This window comes from Rhopalosiphum padi, chromosome 3, assembly GCF_020882245.1.
Source record: "Rhopalosiphum padi isolate XX-2018 chromosome 3, ASM2088224v1, whole genome shotgun sequence".
In the NCBI taxonomy this organism is placed as follows: Eukaryota; Metazoa; Arthropoda; class Insecta; order Hemiptera; family Aphididae; genus Rhopalosiphum; species Rhopalosiphum padi.
The window spans coordinates 49080779-49096813 of record NC_083599.1 but is presented as its reverse complement, the minus strand read 5'-3'; the positions used below and the strand labels follow the sequence as shown (position 1 = coordinate 49096813).

Genomic DNA, 16035 nt, shown 5'->3' with positions numbered 1-16035 from the left:
AGTTAATAAAATAATTAAACATTTTAATAACTTACAATCGTTAAATTCTTGCAGTTCAGACCCCATTTGAGCAGCTTTGATTTGATTAAAAATAATATTTTGAAGATTTTGTGCAACTAAAATTTGAAAAAATATCATTAAAATCAACTCTTGAATAAATAATTAAGATACTTACAAATTGGATTCTGTTTGGAAAGGTTTTGCAATGATTGCTCAATGACTTCTTGAGGAGGGTCTGGTAAGAGTCCACCGCATTTAGATTTACTCTGATAAAAAAAAAAAAAATTTTATAGAAAATTGAATATAAATAATTATTAGATTGTTTCACACCATTACCGGTTCATTCAACAATTTCAAAAACAAATTTATAGCTCTGACTCCGGGTATATAGTACGTAATGCGAATATTATGGCCTCTCAACGTATGTCCATTCAACTCCGATTGGGCTCGTTCTGCATCTTCAGATGTGTTATACTCGACTAGACCCCAGTCTAACGGACATCCATTTTTAAGTGCAATCTAAACAACAGATTTATAATTTAGCACCGATTGAACAACAATACAATATACAATAGTTACTAGGTAAACAAACGCGATAATTATTTCGGCATGAATACCTGGCAATATGGCGGGTTCACGACTTTGGCAAACACTTTCCGGAATTCGCTCATGTCTCTGAATGACTTGGGCAAGTTGTCCACGTACAGGCATTTGGAGTGTAGCGACTCGTACGTGATGTGACTGCCATCTAACCAATCACAGACCAGTGTCGAGTCGTCAATTGCTTTGCCGTCCAGACCACATTTGGCCGTGATCGCACACTCTTTGTTCAAATACTCAACAAATCCATAACCCTTGCTCTCACCGGTCTTCTCGCTGATTATCAGGAACGTTTTGCGAACTTCGCCATACATTTGCACTAACCGAGTGAACTGGTCCTCCGTGTAGTTGTACGGCAACCTTGCCACGCACAAGAGCATTTCAGTGGGAGTTGGGGACACTGGTATGCGTTGTCCTCTTAACACGAACTGCTTGTGGAAATCCCATTCTTCCATCCTCAGTTCCGGATCCTCCAGCGTCACTCGGGCCATGCTGCTACCAGATGTCGTGCTGATATGAATGCTTTCAACGGGGAATTCGATTAAAAGTTTTCTGATTTCCTGCAATGTGACAAACAGAATATAGAATTAAAAAATGTTTTTTCATTTTTATTATATTGGTTATTATTAATGTATAGGTAAGTACTAACGATACACACGATACACTAGAAAATATCGATTGGGCTCATACGATTCGCAGATATGTCTTACATTTAAAAAAAAGTATCATACTACAAATATAGATGTTTATTTTAAACAATTACATTTTACCACGAATATAATTATATGTTAGACCTAAACACACTAACAAACTCAGGCAGCTAGATAAACTTCAATCCAATCCCTGTACGAGAAGTACAATATTTATTTTCTTTAAGAAAAAATTAAAAATTCCTACTATAAAAGATGATAAAAGGCCAGAAACGATCTGCATAACTTATATATACCTACCACCCAAGTTAGACCTGAATTTCCCGATTTTCGAACTCACTTATTATAGTAATAAAGCTAATAACATTAACATTATAAGTTTTTTTTTCCTATTTGATAGGTAAATTTAACGATGTCTGGTTGTTACGGTAGACGGAGTAGAAGTTAATACATAAATTATAGACAGAAAAAAAATATGTCCTTCAATACAAAAAAAAACTTATAAAGAAAAAAGATACATTTTATTGTCACGAATTCATAATTATCTACCTAACATTAATATTACTTATAGATGTGTTCAGTTTTTACTCCCTAAAGACTTAGATTTTGTGATTTATTTCTTTTTTTTTTTATAAAAAAATTTACTATAATGATAGCGTCTATAAGCCACGCAGGCTATAGGCAATTATATTTTTTTTAAATAAGACAACTAAAATTATTTTTTTTTTAAAACACATATTTTATAAGTACTGATTCAGTTGAACAAAATAAGTATTGCAATAAATACTTGTATATTATAGTACACAATTAAGCCATACAAATACAGCGCAAACAAACATTTTGAAAATAAAAGAAGCCCAACTATAACAGTAGTTAAAATAAACGGTATTTGAAATTTAATGTTTAATCGATTTTGTTACTAACATTAAAATCTCAACAAATATACATAATACATCGTTAAGTTAAAAAAAAAATGTTAAATATCGAACACGTGAACGGGTAAACTGCACTTCCGGTGAATATCATGCTTCACTAATTTTTTATTCGGCACGGTAAATATTACATGGGGCCATTTTACCCTAACGCATTGATTCGTCTAGCATAGATACCATATTACTTTAACCACAATAATTTTTCTACGTGAATTAAAAAATGCAACTATATTCATAATAACTGTATGCGCCTAACGTGGTTTTAAGAAAATATTTATAAAAATGAAAACAGTTGGGCATGCCTAACATATATATGTATTAAACACTATTTCATGGTAATTCAGTATTTTATTTTTGTTATAATAAGCTTCCATAAAAATATAATTGTTATTATGACGAATTTCAACGACCTTTAAAATGTTATCTACGGGAAAAAAAATTACGAATTCCTTCATTCTCGTTTCTCAACCAATATTATGATATTTTACAAAAAGCTCACAAAAGAATAAGTTAATAATAAAAAATAAAAAATACATAATATTAGATTATATTGTGTTAATAATTATGCAATATATACAATTTGCAGGAACATTTTACAAACATTTTTTTTTTAAATGGTTACATCATAATTTATGTTGCTCCGTTTTTTTCAATAATAGGTAGTATTGTTTTATATTGTTATATATGCCTTATGTCTATACATTATTTAATGCACGTGTGACGATATTAAACTGTTGTCTTGATTATTAATAATTTGTCTATAGACAATTAGAACAATTCAATATACGCTATATGATTTTAATCAATATTATGGTAGTCTCAAAAATTTAGTGTATGGTCCCTTATTATCATAGTCATTTATATTCGGCATAATATGATTTTATTGTACCAATATAAAGCAAAAGTTATAATGTAATATACAATATGTCATTTTAGCGGATTTTAAAATATTTTGTTTTTTATGAAAATCTTAATTATTATTATAGAACAAAATATAATATTATAATATATTACGTACTTAAAACTTCAAATATCATTGCACCTATAATGATAGTAATAGGTAGATGGAATTTTTTTTTTAGAGTAGGTAAATATTATGTTTGTATGATGTCAATATATATTTTTAAATGTACAATAATTACAAACAAAAAATGAGTATTAAAACACATGTCAATAGTAATAATCTAGAATGGGGCCAAATCCATTTCAGGTTGTTTAAAGTCGTATAGATATATCGTTCTTCAGTATATTTAGAAGTAACGTTGTTAAATATACTAAAATTGAACGGTATAAATACATATATAATTAAAGACACAACAGTAAAAATCGCGCAAAAATGAACTTATATCATAGTCGGATATACAGAAAAGTCAAAATGACCATACGAGTATATAAGATGAACAATTACCCAAATGGCGATTAAAACCACCGCGTATTATAACCGGACTTAAACATGATACGGCTCGACTGAAAACCATATCAATAGATTTTACGTTTAAAAAGCATATTTTAATATTTTTTTGATCATACAAAAAATAATACATATATGATCCGAGTATACTCAATGTTTTTTTTTATTATATTCATTATACCATGCAGTCAAATATGTATGTTAACATGGCTAAATAACAATACTCGCGGCCATGTGTAGAAGTATTTTTTTTACGAAGTCATAACACGTGTTATCCCATTTCCAAACACGATATATATAATATGGTATATATATACTATGCTTTATATTAATGTTATATAACCATAAAATAAATAAATATCTTACACGCACAATGACACCGAATATTTTTATAATTTTGAACTCTATATCCACCCGAAGTATTTAATAGAATATTGTAAAGGATACATTTTTATTTGTGGTCTTTAAAAATCGTAATAGTTTCAAGTTGATGACAACAACTTTTTTTTTATATATTGAAGTGGAATTAAATTATATTCAATTTGACAATTTTCAAAATTTAACAAAAATATAAATGAATATTTCGCAGTGAAGAAAATTTCAATAATAAATTTTGTCGACTGCGACATACTGTTTTTCGGTAAAAAATATCAATTTTATCGTTTTTAACAGCATAATCATAACCTTGCTAAGTAATTTCATTAAAAGAATTATTTATTTTGCATCAAGTACCTATCGTTTAACTTATTTTAAATTATTTGTAATATTATAAAATTAATAGTTATCAAATTATTGATAAAATTATTTTGACTAATGAGTCTATATAATAAGTAAATATTTATAAACTCTATTATTATTATATTTATTATTTTTCACCGCGAATGGGAAAATCGTATTGCTGTTTTAGAGACACCCCCGAGAAGGTAGCATACAGAACAGCAAAAACAATAGATACATATTATCTGTATACAAATTTATGATCACTATTATTATTACTATTATTATTATTATTATTATTGTTATTATAACATACGCACAACGCCGTAATATAACATTAAAGTTTTACTGCTGCCAACCAGCATTATGGGCCATTGGAGTATATAATAATTTATTTCGTACAGTCATCACAATATGTATTTATTTTCTTTTTAGTTTTGTTATTATCGTGTCTTAAGAGCGAAACCCCAGAACACACTTCTCGCGATGTTTAATCAGGCCGTAGCCCGCTCATATATTACTGCTATTCTGTCCTAAACCATAAAACAAGATTTAAAAAAAGTGGAAAAGATGGCTGGATTCCAATAATTATATATGCCATTTATTTTCTTTATTTTATTCCCATAAAAAAAAGTCTGTGATATATCTTTAATTTTTCCCGCATTTACCAAAAGACTATACAGCATAATATATTGTACAGGAAGAATCACTAAATCTGACACCGACTTGTTAAATATACTTAATGACTTTATTTTCAAAAACTTATATTCTTTACAAATGAGAATCAAATTGTTTCATATTAATTATTAATAAGATATTTTTTTCAAAAACATGAGAGACGGATCATACTCGGTGAATTACTCTGCGCATAATTTAATAACTGCAGTAGACTACTGTTATTCTATCACAATTATTTTGCGACGGTCATAAATATCGCAACACTGGCACGGGCGCGATGATCGTGATGCGAATGTCATCTCAAACGACGATAATTATTGTGCTTTACGTATTTTAAACGATGATAAGTCATATAGGTAATCACGAGAAAAAACCCACTGTAGTTGTGTTTAATAATATTGGCCGTAATCGTATAAATAATGAGCGAATTTTCTCGGTCGCGGAAACCATATAAATACGGGAGAACTACACAGATGGCACTTGTTATTTTCGTTTATCTGCTATACGCCGTAGAAACCAATCGCCGAAAGTTTATTAACGGCAACGTACCGCGAGTGGAAATTATTTATTATCTCAGCGGAGAGTTATGCAAAATATTCTATCGCCTAAAACACGATAGTTATAATTATAAATGTATAAGTATTTTATAGACTATAATATCGACATGGTCCGAGAATAATTCTAATTCGAATCACAAACGAATTCAAGAGGGCACCACACTCAAACAGTTCGCTGAAATAATGATAATTCATAGGGAATTTTATCAAACTAATTTTTGTTATACAGTTTTCATGCATACATAAATGTCTATAAATACATATTATGTTATAAATATTTCTACTTAAACATTACACAATAATTTGGAATCTATAAATTATTTTTTCTAACAACTTCAACAAATCAATTTTTACAGTTTGATAAAAATATAGTATGAATCAGTCTTTTTCCCAAATACAAAATAGATCAGCGGATAGTAATTATTAAAATCCAAATTCAAATTACGTGGCTTACTTTAACGGTCAAATTATTTACTAAAATTCTACTTTATTGACAATAGATGGTGATTACAGTGTTTAAACTTAATTTTTATCATAATATAATATTTCATAAATTTATCCTTGAAAAAAGCTGTCTTATTAACGAATACCAACTTTTTTTTCATAATATTAAGTACCATTAAGTCCGAAAATGTTGCGTTACAAGCCAATTACAATAAGACGACAAGCACAAATAGTAGTTTACAGCAACTATATAACTAACTCTGTGCACTAGACACTCGTGAACTGTTCATAACATAGGTACCTACTGTTAGTTGTAGATTAATATTACAAACACAAATCCTAGATATTAAATCAAAAATAAGATTAGATATAAGTAAGTGAGTATAAAAAAAAATTGTATACCAATATTATAGCCTCATACATTAATTAAAACAGAAAACGATAAGAAAACGTAATACAATATACGTTGATAAACGAAATCAACTACTTAAGTAATCAATGCAATATACACGTGTATCAATTCACAATTGTGTCATGTTTCATTCTAGTGTACCGATGATTCCATTACTTAAAAAAATTAATATTTAAATAGTTTTAATAGTTTTTTTGGCTTTAGTTTATAAATTATTTAAACACATTTTCATAATAATTGAACTTAATATAATTTTAACTGTTAATAAAAGCAAAATTATTTATAAATTATTATTGAAATACATATATTTACCTAATTTTTAATGGATAATTTAAATTGTGCTGCCTCCCAAAACGTGTCACATTGAGCAAATTCTCCTATGTTAAAGTGAATTTGTTTATGATACATCAGCGTATAGTAAAATAATAAACCGTAATACCGTATTGAGTATTTAGTTCGTTTGACTTTGAGTAATAAAAAATTAATACTTCGCAAAAACTTGAAGATTTATTTCGAAATTCCTAAACACCTTTCCAATTATTGCCATTATTGCTACGTGTGAACATTTTAAATATTATATAGGTATACTAGTGTGTGTTTGTTGTATGTCATTCTAACAGATGTCACTGGACCATTTTTTAAGAATATAACAAGTGCAGGCTAGTTCAGAAATCATCATCAGGCGTACATTTCACGGAAATATTATTATTTTTAATCCATTATTTACAACACAATGTATATATAAGAGCTACATTATTTGAGTTACAGCCATATTTTTCCCAAATGAGGTTTCGACTCACCACAACTATATAATAACCATAAACAGTGGCGCAATTGACAGAAAATTTGCATAGTATGTGAATCTTATACGGATGTTGGGGATCGAATCATAATGAGAAGATTATTTTAATCAAAATATAAAAAAAAAGAAGATAAATGATAAATTTATACATATAGTCTATTTTATTTTGTTCTTACTTTAAGAAATCAACACTGATGAATTATACGATAAGCAATAGGTATACAGTATTTGTTTTATATAAGTTAACTATTTGGTTTCATAATTTTGAATCAATTTAAAAATCATTAACGTTAATATCAGTAAAATAAATTAAAAAACTATTAGAGGTTAAGTTAAATGAAACTATCAAAGAAAAACGTCGAATTTTATAAAACAATTTATAGTTTAAATGTAGAGCCCCAAAAGTTTTAAGGTCCAAGTATAAATTAAGTTAACATACACGACGAGAGCCGAGAGGGTATAATATTACACAATTGTAATTATAATATTGCTAGTGAGTATTATGAGTGTCATCCGCTGTGTGACTCAATTTACTGACAAAAAAAAGCAGTTTACATTTTTTTTTTTTGTTAAAACTAAGCGTGTATAATATTTAGTGTAATTTTCGTCAAATCGGGTCGATGGTTACATCGAAAAACGTACAGTAGAGTATAGATACCTACAATACCAAACAAACAAAATTATGGCTACTCTGTGACACTGTTCCCGTACGTTAAAATATAATATTTCGTAATATTATATATAAAGTTAAAATTATGTATATAGAGCGTTAATGAATACCATTTTTCTTAGAGCACATATAGACGACCAAATGAAACGTAAATTATTATTATTTTGTCGACGGGATGTGTTTGTGACGAGTCAATTGATTGATAATAATAACAAATCTATGTCAACGAGACGACGCACGCGCTGCTCTTTATGTCGGCAAAGCAAAATAATACAGCGATTCAATTCATGATATATTTAATTGGTTTTTTTTTCTTTTTCTTTTTTAATACGACCTTACAGACAAACTCGTTTCACATTACTATTGCTAATGAAATGCTGTTGATTGTAAGACAAAATAATAACAGTCATCGATACATTATACTTTTCTATTCTATACAAACAACAAAATGTCGAACTTTCGAAACTTTTCGTACATGGAGGAGAATTAACTAATCAATTCGTTCAGAAATTTTAAATAACAGGTGTCATATACAGTTTTCGAACAGGCCGTAAAAAGGTTAAATGCCTACATATTCATAATCGTTATAGGATACAAATTTGAATGACGTGAAAAATATATAAATTTATTTGTATTATTTTAAAAAGGCATATAACAATAAAAATTAGTCTGTATCCACTGGTCCACGATGATAAATAAATAAAAAAATACGCTTAAAAATAAGTAATAATAGTATAATACTATAATAAATAAAGGCATATAGCCATATAATAGAGTATAGTTTCAACTTTTATTATAAACAGTGCATTTGAAAATTTTCAATTAAATTACATACCAGTTTATAGTTTCATAAAAAAAAATATATGATTATTATTATTTTGGTCACTAATATATCGAATCAATATTATTTATCTAAATCATCGACAGTATAGGTAGTAATAATCTCAAATAATACCTACAAAATGTACCTATATACATAATATCTTATTTTTTATCAGGCGTGGAAACCAAGACGATAACTATTTACAAATGATTCAATTTGGGAAACCAAAAACGTATTAATGACGTAAAACCAAATTCCCAGAGATAAAATTGTATCGAATATAATTGCAGCTAATTGGTAATTAATAATTACAGTGTACAATCAAATACTTATGTCAACAAACTTGAAAAATCTAATATGAAAAATAAAATACTATACAGTTTTCAACTAAAACCTATACAAATTGTTGATCTAAGTCATCACAATCCACGTCATAATTTTTTTTAATTTTAATATTAAAAGGTGTAAAATTATTTTTTTGTATTATTTTTTAACAAGTTATGACACTAGCAAGTGAGGAACAATAATGATAATTAATAACTATATCACGCGATAAAAAAATAAATAAACTTTCTGTTGTGTTCATCTGTAATGGAGAAAATGGAATGCAACAGTAGGCATATGGAATAAAATGTGTGGAGAAAAAATAGCCAAGATATTGAAACACATTAAATGTTTTACGAATTATACAACATCTATAATAACCCTTATAATAATATATAATATAAATATTGTTGAAAAAGAAAATACTATTCAAACCGACTAAACGAATTTCGGAAAAAATACACAATAATAAATAATTCCGACCGTGTTCTCAATACTGTCAATAGAATGTCCTTAAAACGAAGAATCGTTTGTATAACATACCGTGTAAATGTTCGAAAAATAACAAAAATTCAACTGTGGGCACAATCGACAAGAGCGTTAACTCGCCCAAGGACAAGAACACGGAGCACAGTGCGAGAGAGACAGCGAGAGAGATAGTGTTAGGAGGGGGGAAGGAATCTTCTCGACAAGTCCCTAGAGAACGGTACTTTTGTAAGACACACACATGATTTTTAATTCTAACGGTTCTTCGGCGTCAGTATATTATTTATCATGCGTGTATAATATAATAATATATAATACAGGTTAGGTATATACTGTTATAACTTATAGGTACATAAAATTAGTATACGATATTATACGCTACAAACATTAGGTTACGTGATTTAATATTACATATATTATTATCGTGTACGAGTGACGACGATAAGACGCATGCTAAAGAATGTCGAGTTTTTTTAAAAATAATATATAAGAATGACGATCATAGAGCTGATGTGTCAAATCGATAGTTTGAATCTGGATACTATTAAGGTGAATTAACGGTATTCGGCCGGATTAAAAACAAAAAAAAAAAATGTGTTCAAGGATAAAGTATAATATATACTCATCTGCAAGGCTGTCGACCGTTGTGGATAATCAGATGAGACTGGAAAAGTGGAAAAAAGAAAATATCATCAATTTTTAGATATATCACTGGACACGAGTAGCATAAATGCATAATAATAATAGTTATTATTATTGTTACACATTATGCATTACGATAAGTGTCGCTATAGAAATAAATCGTAATATTTAAAACGAACGCGTGAAACCCATCTCTCGTGACCCGTTAGTGGATTTAGTTTAAAACTAAACATGATATTATTATGTTGCGCCGTGACAATATTATAATATTGTTCAATTATAATATTTTGCAGCGCGTTACTTTGTCGTTTACTGTATTCTTATCGTATTCTTTATCTCAAATACACGCGCAGAATTCCGGGACACGACGTTTGCATTTTTTTTCTTACTTCCATAATATTATCTACAAATTATTATTTTTTTCATTATAAAAATATAATATATAATAAAAATGATGTATCATGCGATAATAATGATATAACATTTTACATTGCTGCAATTCGATACTACGGACTCGTTGTTATACTTTTTGACACATTGGCGATGTACATAAAAAAAAGTCAAGCATAATACGTTTTGTAAATGATATTTAAACATTTTAATTTTAAATTAAATGCTTACGAGTTAACTACACGAATCATTCGAGAGGTTTTAATATAGAACATAATAATAATAATATTTATTGTCTCTTCAACATAATACAAATTAGTTAAATATTATTTACAATGATACAATATTTCAATACAAGATATTGAAATTAGTATCAAGACTAAAAGATTTAAATAAATATAAAAATGGTTAATCTTCAGGATCTATGATGGCTTGTGAAGGAAACGAGAGTTCGTATAATTTAAATATATAACTATAAATTTCAAATTATCAAAAAGAAAAGTACCATACGATATATACTTAACATAAGTAAAAGTATAAATATTATTTTGCATTCGGTATATTATTAATGAAGTTATATGTACTCAGTTTTTCATTATAGTTCGATGTATCGAGGAAGAAAAAAATGTATTAAAAACATAAACAATATCAGTACTTATTTAAGCAAAAAAAGAATATTGTTAATTAGAGTGTACACGCCGTTTAATTTTCTCTTTTATCGTGTTTAAAAAAAAATACAATTAATGAAAAAGATGAAAACTAACGACGACACTGTGAGAAACACGGTAGACAGTAGACACACGTTCTATTTATTCAGTGTTAAATAATAATGGTAAGCATGATGAGAAACCGATTTGGTGATTTGAACATACCAAAAACAAATGTCATTTTTATCAATTAATTATATTGAATTATTATTACAAAAATTTTCATAGTAGTAAAAAAGCAACAGTTATATTAACTGTATAATAAAATTAGTTTGTTTTAAAAATTTTAATAGGTCTTATTAACATTTAAACTATCAGTTTGGAATTCCTTTAGTGTTTTTATTTTTTAAATATATACCGTTCGTGTGGCAAAAAATGTCCTATTCTTCTGATAGCAATATTAACTGAATACCTGTAGCGAGTAGTAACATACAGTATAAGCTGAACAAAAAATCCGAAAATCGGGCTATAACTTCGCTCACCAATAATAGGACCAATTCAACTCAAAATGTATAGTTTTGAAAAAAATCGATTAGTCTAAAACTATAATATTATATAAAGAATTTGTTTCTAATGTGTTTTAAATTAAATTCTCTCTAAAATCCTTAAGTTATAAAATATATTAATGATTATTTTAATACACATTACACAAAAATCAAACTTAACGTAAGATTGCCAAAAATTGAAATACAATAATAATGCATTTTGACTTTCATATGATTACTGGATTAGTTAAAAAAAACGTAATACAATTATATCCTGAATACAGTAAATATCTTAAAATGTATCGATATGTTGTTTATTGTTGTACAAGTGAGTGATTCGTCATTGAACTTATTCAATATCGATGAACAAACGCGTACACGATAATATTTCGAGTCTAGAAAAGTGGCAGAAACCGAATGTCAGGCGCCGTCCCGACGTCGTTGTGACCTACAAGACTGTAGAAAGAATCAGGTGTGTGAGGTCGGTGCAGCGACGAGGTGCAGTCACCGATACGATTTACCAACCCGTAGCACACTATACAATGGCCATGGGGGATAACACTTAAAATCGGGGTTGTTCCCAGAAATCGCAATATCTGAACACACGCAGTGCTTTTCATGTTTTTCTTAATGTAATAAATAATACGCCATCGTAGACCTTTAAATAAAACGTATAATATCAAAAGACTTGTGGTTATTATTCTTGTATAATCGTATTACTCCTATCCCTCCTCAGACGAACGACGTACGTGCCTAACTCTTCGTGACTTGCACCTTCAGACGAACGGGACGATTTATACATTATGTATAATATTATTATATTTTATATAAAGTAAAATATAATACATGTCACATTGTTACCACTTTGTTATGTATTTATATAAGAAATACAAAATTTATAACATATTACCTATTTTGTACAAGTAAGTTATTGTTCAAAACCGTAAAGGTAAGAATACGGATTATTGTTCGGTCGAAATTCTAATGGTTTTTTTTATCGTTAGTTCAATCGAATGCTACACACGACTGTGTAATACGCACAAAAACGTGTTCATGTTCGATTTTTATCGTATTATATTATATTATGAATTTTTGGTTCAGTCGGTACGATATTCGAGCGTTTAGCACGTACAGACCAAAACCGAAAAAAAATAACATGCGAAAAAAAACGAATGGCGATTCGACACAAGATGTATTATAAATGATTTGATTTTCGAATTTGCGTCGGTCAAATATATTTTATTTTATTTGCAAATTGTTCGAAACAAACTATCAAAACAAATCAAAAAACCCACTGAAAAAAGTTCTACCCTTAGAAAAGCCACTTGTTTTTTTTTAATATTTGATTTTAGTTGATATTGTGATTAGCTAAAGACAATTTAAATAAATTGGAAATTATTTTTTTTATCGACTGTAAATTTGATTTTTAAAGATATACTAAGGTAATGGCTAATTTAATTAATTTCTGATAAATACGGGCTAGGCTTAAATACAGTAATATATAAGTAAACAAGTGATAAGTCAGTAGAAGTGAAACAGAACTGAGTATAAAATTAAGGAAAGAAAGATGGGTGAACGTAAGCAAAGCGGTAAATTTGATTATTCGAACTATAATCAGTGATGTACAAAGGAATATAATATGTAAATAATTATAGGTAATACCAAAACAAAAAAAAATTAATTGAAGTATATATACTTCTCCGAGAACTGTCAATAAATGTCTTCAATTTTATGAACAATTGGGTAATAAAATGGAATTGATTGAAAGATCTATTCAATAAAACGTGTATTTAAAATCAATATTCAACTTCAGAAGTTTTTACATTTTAATTTTTTTAACAAACATTAATTAATTAACCACAAAATTCAAATAAAGGTGGTGGAATACTTATATCACTCGCATCAGCTTTACCAGGAAATTTTTTCGACTAAGTTACCAATAATTTATGGTTAGTAAATAGACAGTAGTACCTATTAGTTGACGCAACAAAACATAAAAAACTACAATAAAAATTTACACTATATACGTAATGCTCGAATTTTAATAAATAATAATAAATCGTATTTCTGCTAATCGTTTCATTATCAATACTGTATCTACGCTCTACGCTGCAGTTGTTTTATGGTAAAACCAAAATGTGTACCTCCTGTTTTCTTATTTAACTAGTGGTTGGAAATATTATTTACTCTGACGGTTTGAATAGATACATTTTTTATTGAATTAAATTATAACAGAACGCAGAATTAAATTAACCAATTATTGATTCATTATGTTAGTCAATACAATTATAATGCTTAAAGCAAATACGAGCACATCGCAGGTTTTAAATATGTATATTTAAAATTAGTATATTATATTGCATTTTTATCATAATCTATGATAGTTTTTCTCAATTCGTCGGCTTTGAAATTCATCTCAAGTATATAGAACATCCATCATACAAAATAGTTACAAATAATTTATAATCAATAAAATTGTAATAATATTCGAAGCTATAAATCGGTAATCGGTTACATTGAAATATTACGATTTAATGTTTAATAGCATTCTAATGAGAATTGTAATGTTTACGACATTGTCTACGCGATCGACAAGACAATATAATATTATTATTAATGCGTGGTCGAGTGCGTAGTTAAATTAATCATTAGCGAAACACACATATTAGACCATTCTGGAGTAGCTTTAAATAATATAATAAGTATTATAATAGTATTAATAGAATATACTTTTACGTATTACGGACAGGTAATTTATAAGCAAATACTGCGCCCACTGCTTACATTGTCCCATTTGAGACAAATGTAGACAAACTCACTTGAATAAATTGCAAACATTTTAAAATATAACTTTAAGAATAACAGTATAACACTATAATAAATTATGCTCTATAGTTAGCAAGAAAACTAAATATACACAAAGACTGAAAAACCTCGAAATTCCTGAACTCAAAGATTTCGTTATATATGTATACTTGGCTCTTGGTTGAAAGTTTCTTGAAGTCTATTCAGAAGAAGTCAACGGGTTCAATGCACTATCGTCTCGACGGCGTTAAAGTGGTAGTGGTCCTAACCACTCTAACGCCGTCCAAGACGAGGACGTCCTCATGACTTAATTATTTACTGTTACAACGTATAGTGTTTTTCGAGCTAAGCATTTCTTTGTTACTTCTCCTAACACAATTTAATATGTAATATTCTTTATCGCAGATACAGACGATTAATAAGGTATTTTTTAGTTTTCGTTAACTGGGTTATAAACAGCGTTTACAGGTCGGTTTTCTACTGCAGTACCGTTCGGTAGATTTAATAATTTAACCATTATAACATACCTGGTATATACTATAATATATAATATGGTATAATGGTAAATGGGTATATAATATTATATTATGTATTTATGTACTATCTAGCCCAAACCACACGCATAAATGACAAAACCGTTATTTGGCGACCACTACTATTTGCCGCCATCGACGCAGACTATTCGCTCTGGGTCAACTGGCCGACTGCGTGTCGTACACCGTCGGAACGACGATGAACCGATTCCTCGAACGATTTCTTTACCAGATATATAATAACAATAATAATAATAATAATAATAACAATAACAACAGTAATAATAGCAATATAACATTATATTATTATTATACTCAGCAGTCCGGGTGAACGAACCAACGGTATACGAACGATGATAATATTCCAATGTCGATTTATATATTTGATATAATATATTATCGTGTGCACACACACACCAATAATAATGATGGAACGAATATGACATAGTATGGTTAATAATAATAATATGTCATTTAGACGCGTTCTCTGGACCGTGATTATTTAATACATGATTTTTTTTTCATGGCGAATTCGCACGGTCGCGCCGAAACACCATTAGCGAGTAGCGACGACGTGCATGTCGTCGACCGATTCAACCAAAAGAAGAAAATATGATAACATTTTTTTTTTTAAAATTGTACAAAAATACAAGACACAATGGATGGACACCACTCGCCATTATTATTATATTATTATTGTTGTTATTATTATTATACTATCGAAATCCGATCGACGCGCTAGTCCTTACAACATACCTACCAGGCAGTACTCCTCCCAACGTCTCAACTGACTAGGAAGGATGATACGTAAAAAAACATACATTCAAAACGATTTCAATACGAATTCGTACGTGCGTTTCAGCATTGTAATAACGGTAATTTGAAACTATATAAAACAATTAATAATATTAGGTATTAGTAATCACTGGACGAAAAAATAATTAATAACGGTATTGTTAAAAAAATA

General features: G+C 28.6%; 1 protein-coding gene across 2 annotated transcripts in view; it reads right to left on the bottom strand.

Moving 5' to 3' along the window:
- LOC132924681 (ribonucleoprotein PTB-binding 2-like) overlaps nucleotides 1-16035 on the bottom strand; it is a 33365-nt gene that overhangs the window by 3847 nt on the left and 13483 nt on the right. The window contains exons 2-5 of one of the 2 annotated variants that reach the window (XM_060989112.1): nucleotides 618-1160; nucleotides 331-519; nucleotides 176-266; nucleotides 36-116 (exon numbers count right to left, since the gene is read on the bottom strand). In XM_060989112.1, coding sequence (XP_060845095.1) covers nucleotides 36-116; nucleotides 176-266; nucleotides 331-519; nucleotides 618-1160 — 904 coding nt within the window. The remainder of the gene's footprint in view (nucleotides 1-35; nucleotides 117-175; nucleotides 267-330; nucleotides 520-617; nucleotides 1161-16035) is intronic. The other variant, XM_060989113.1, reaches the window with a different exon arrangement.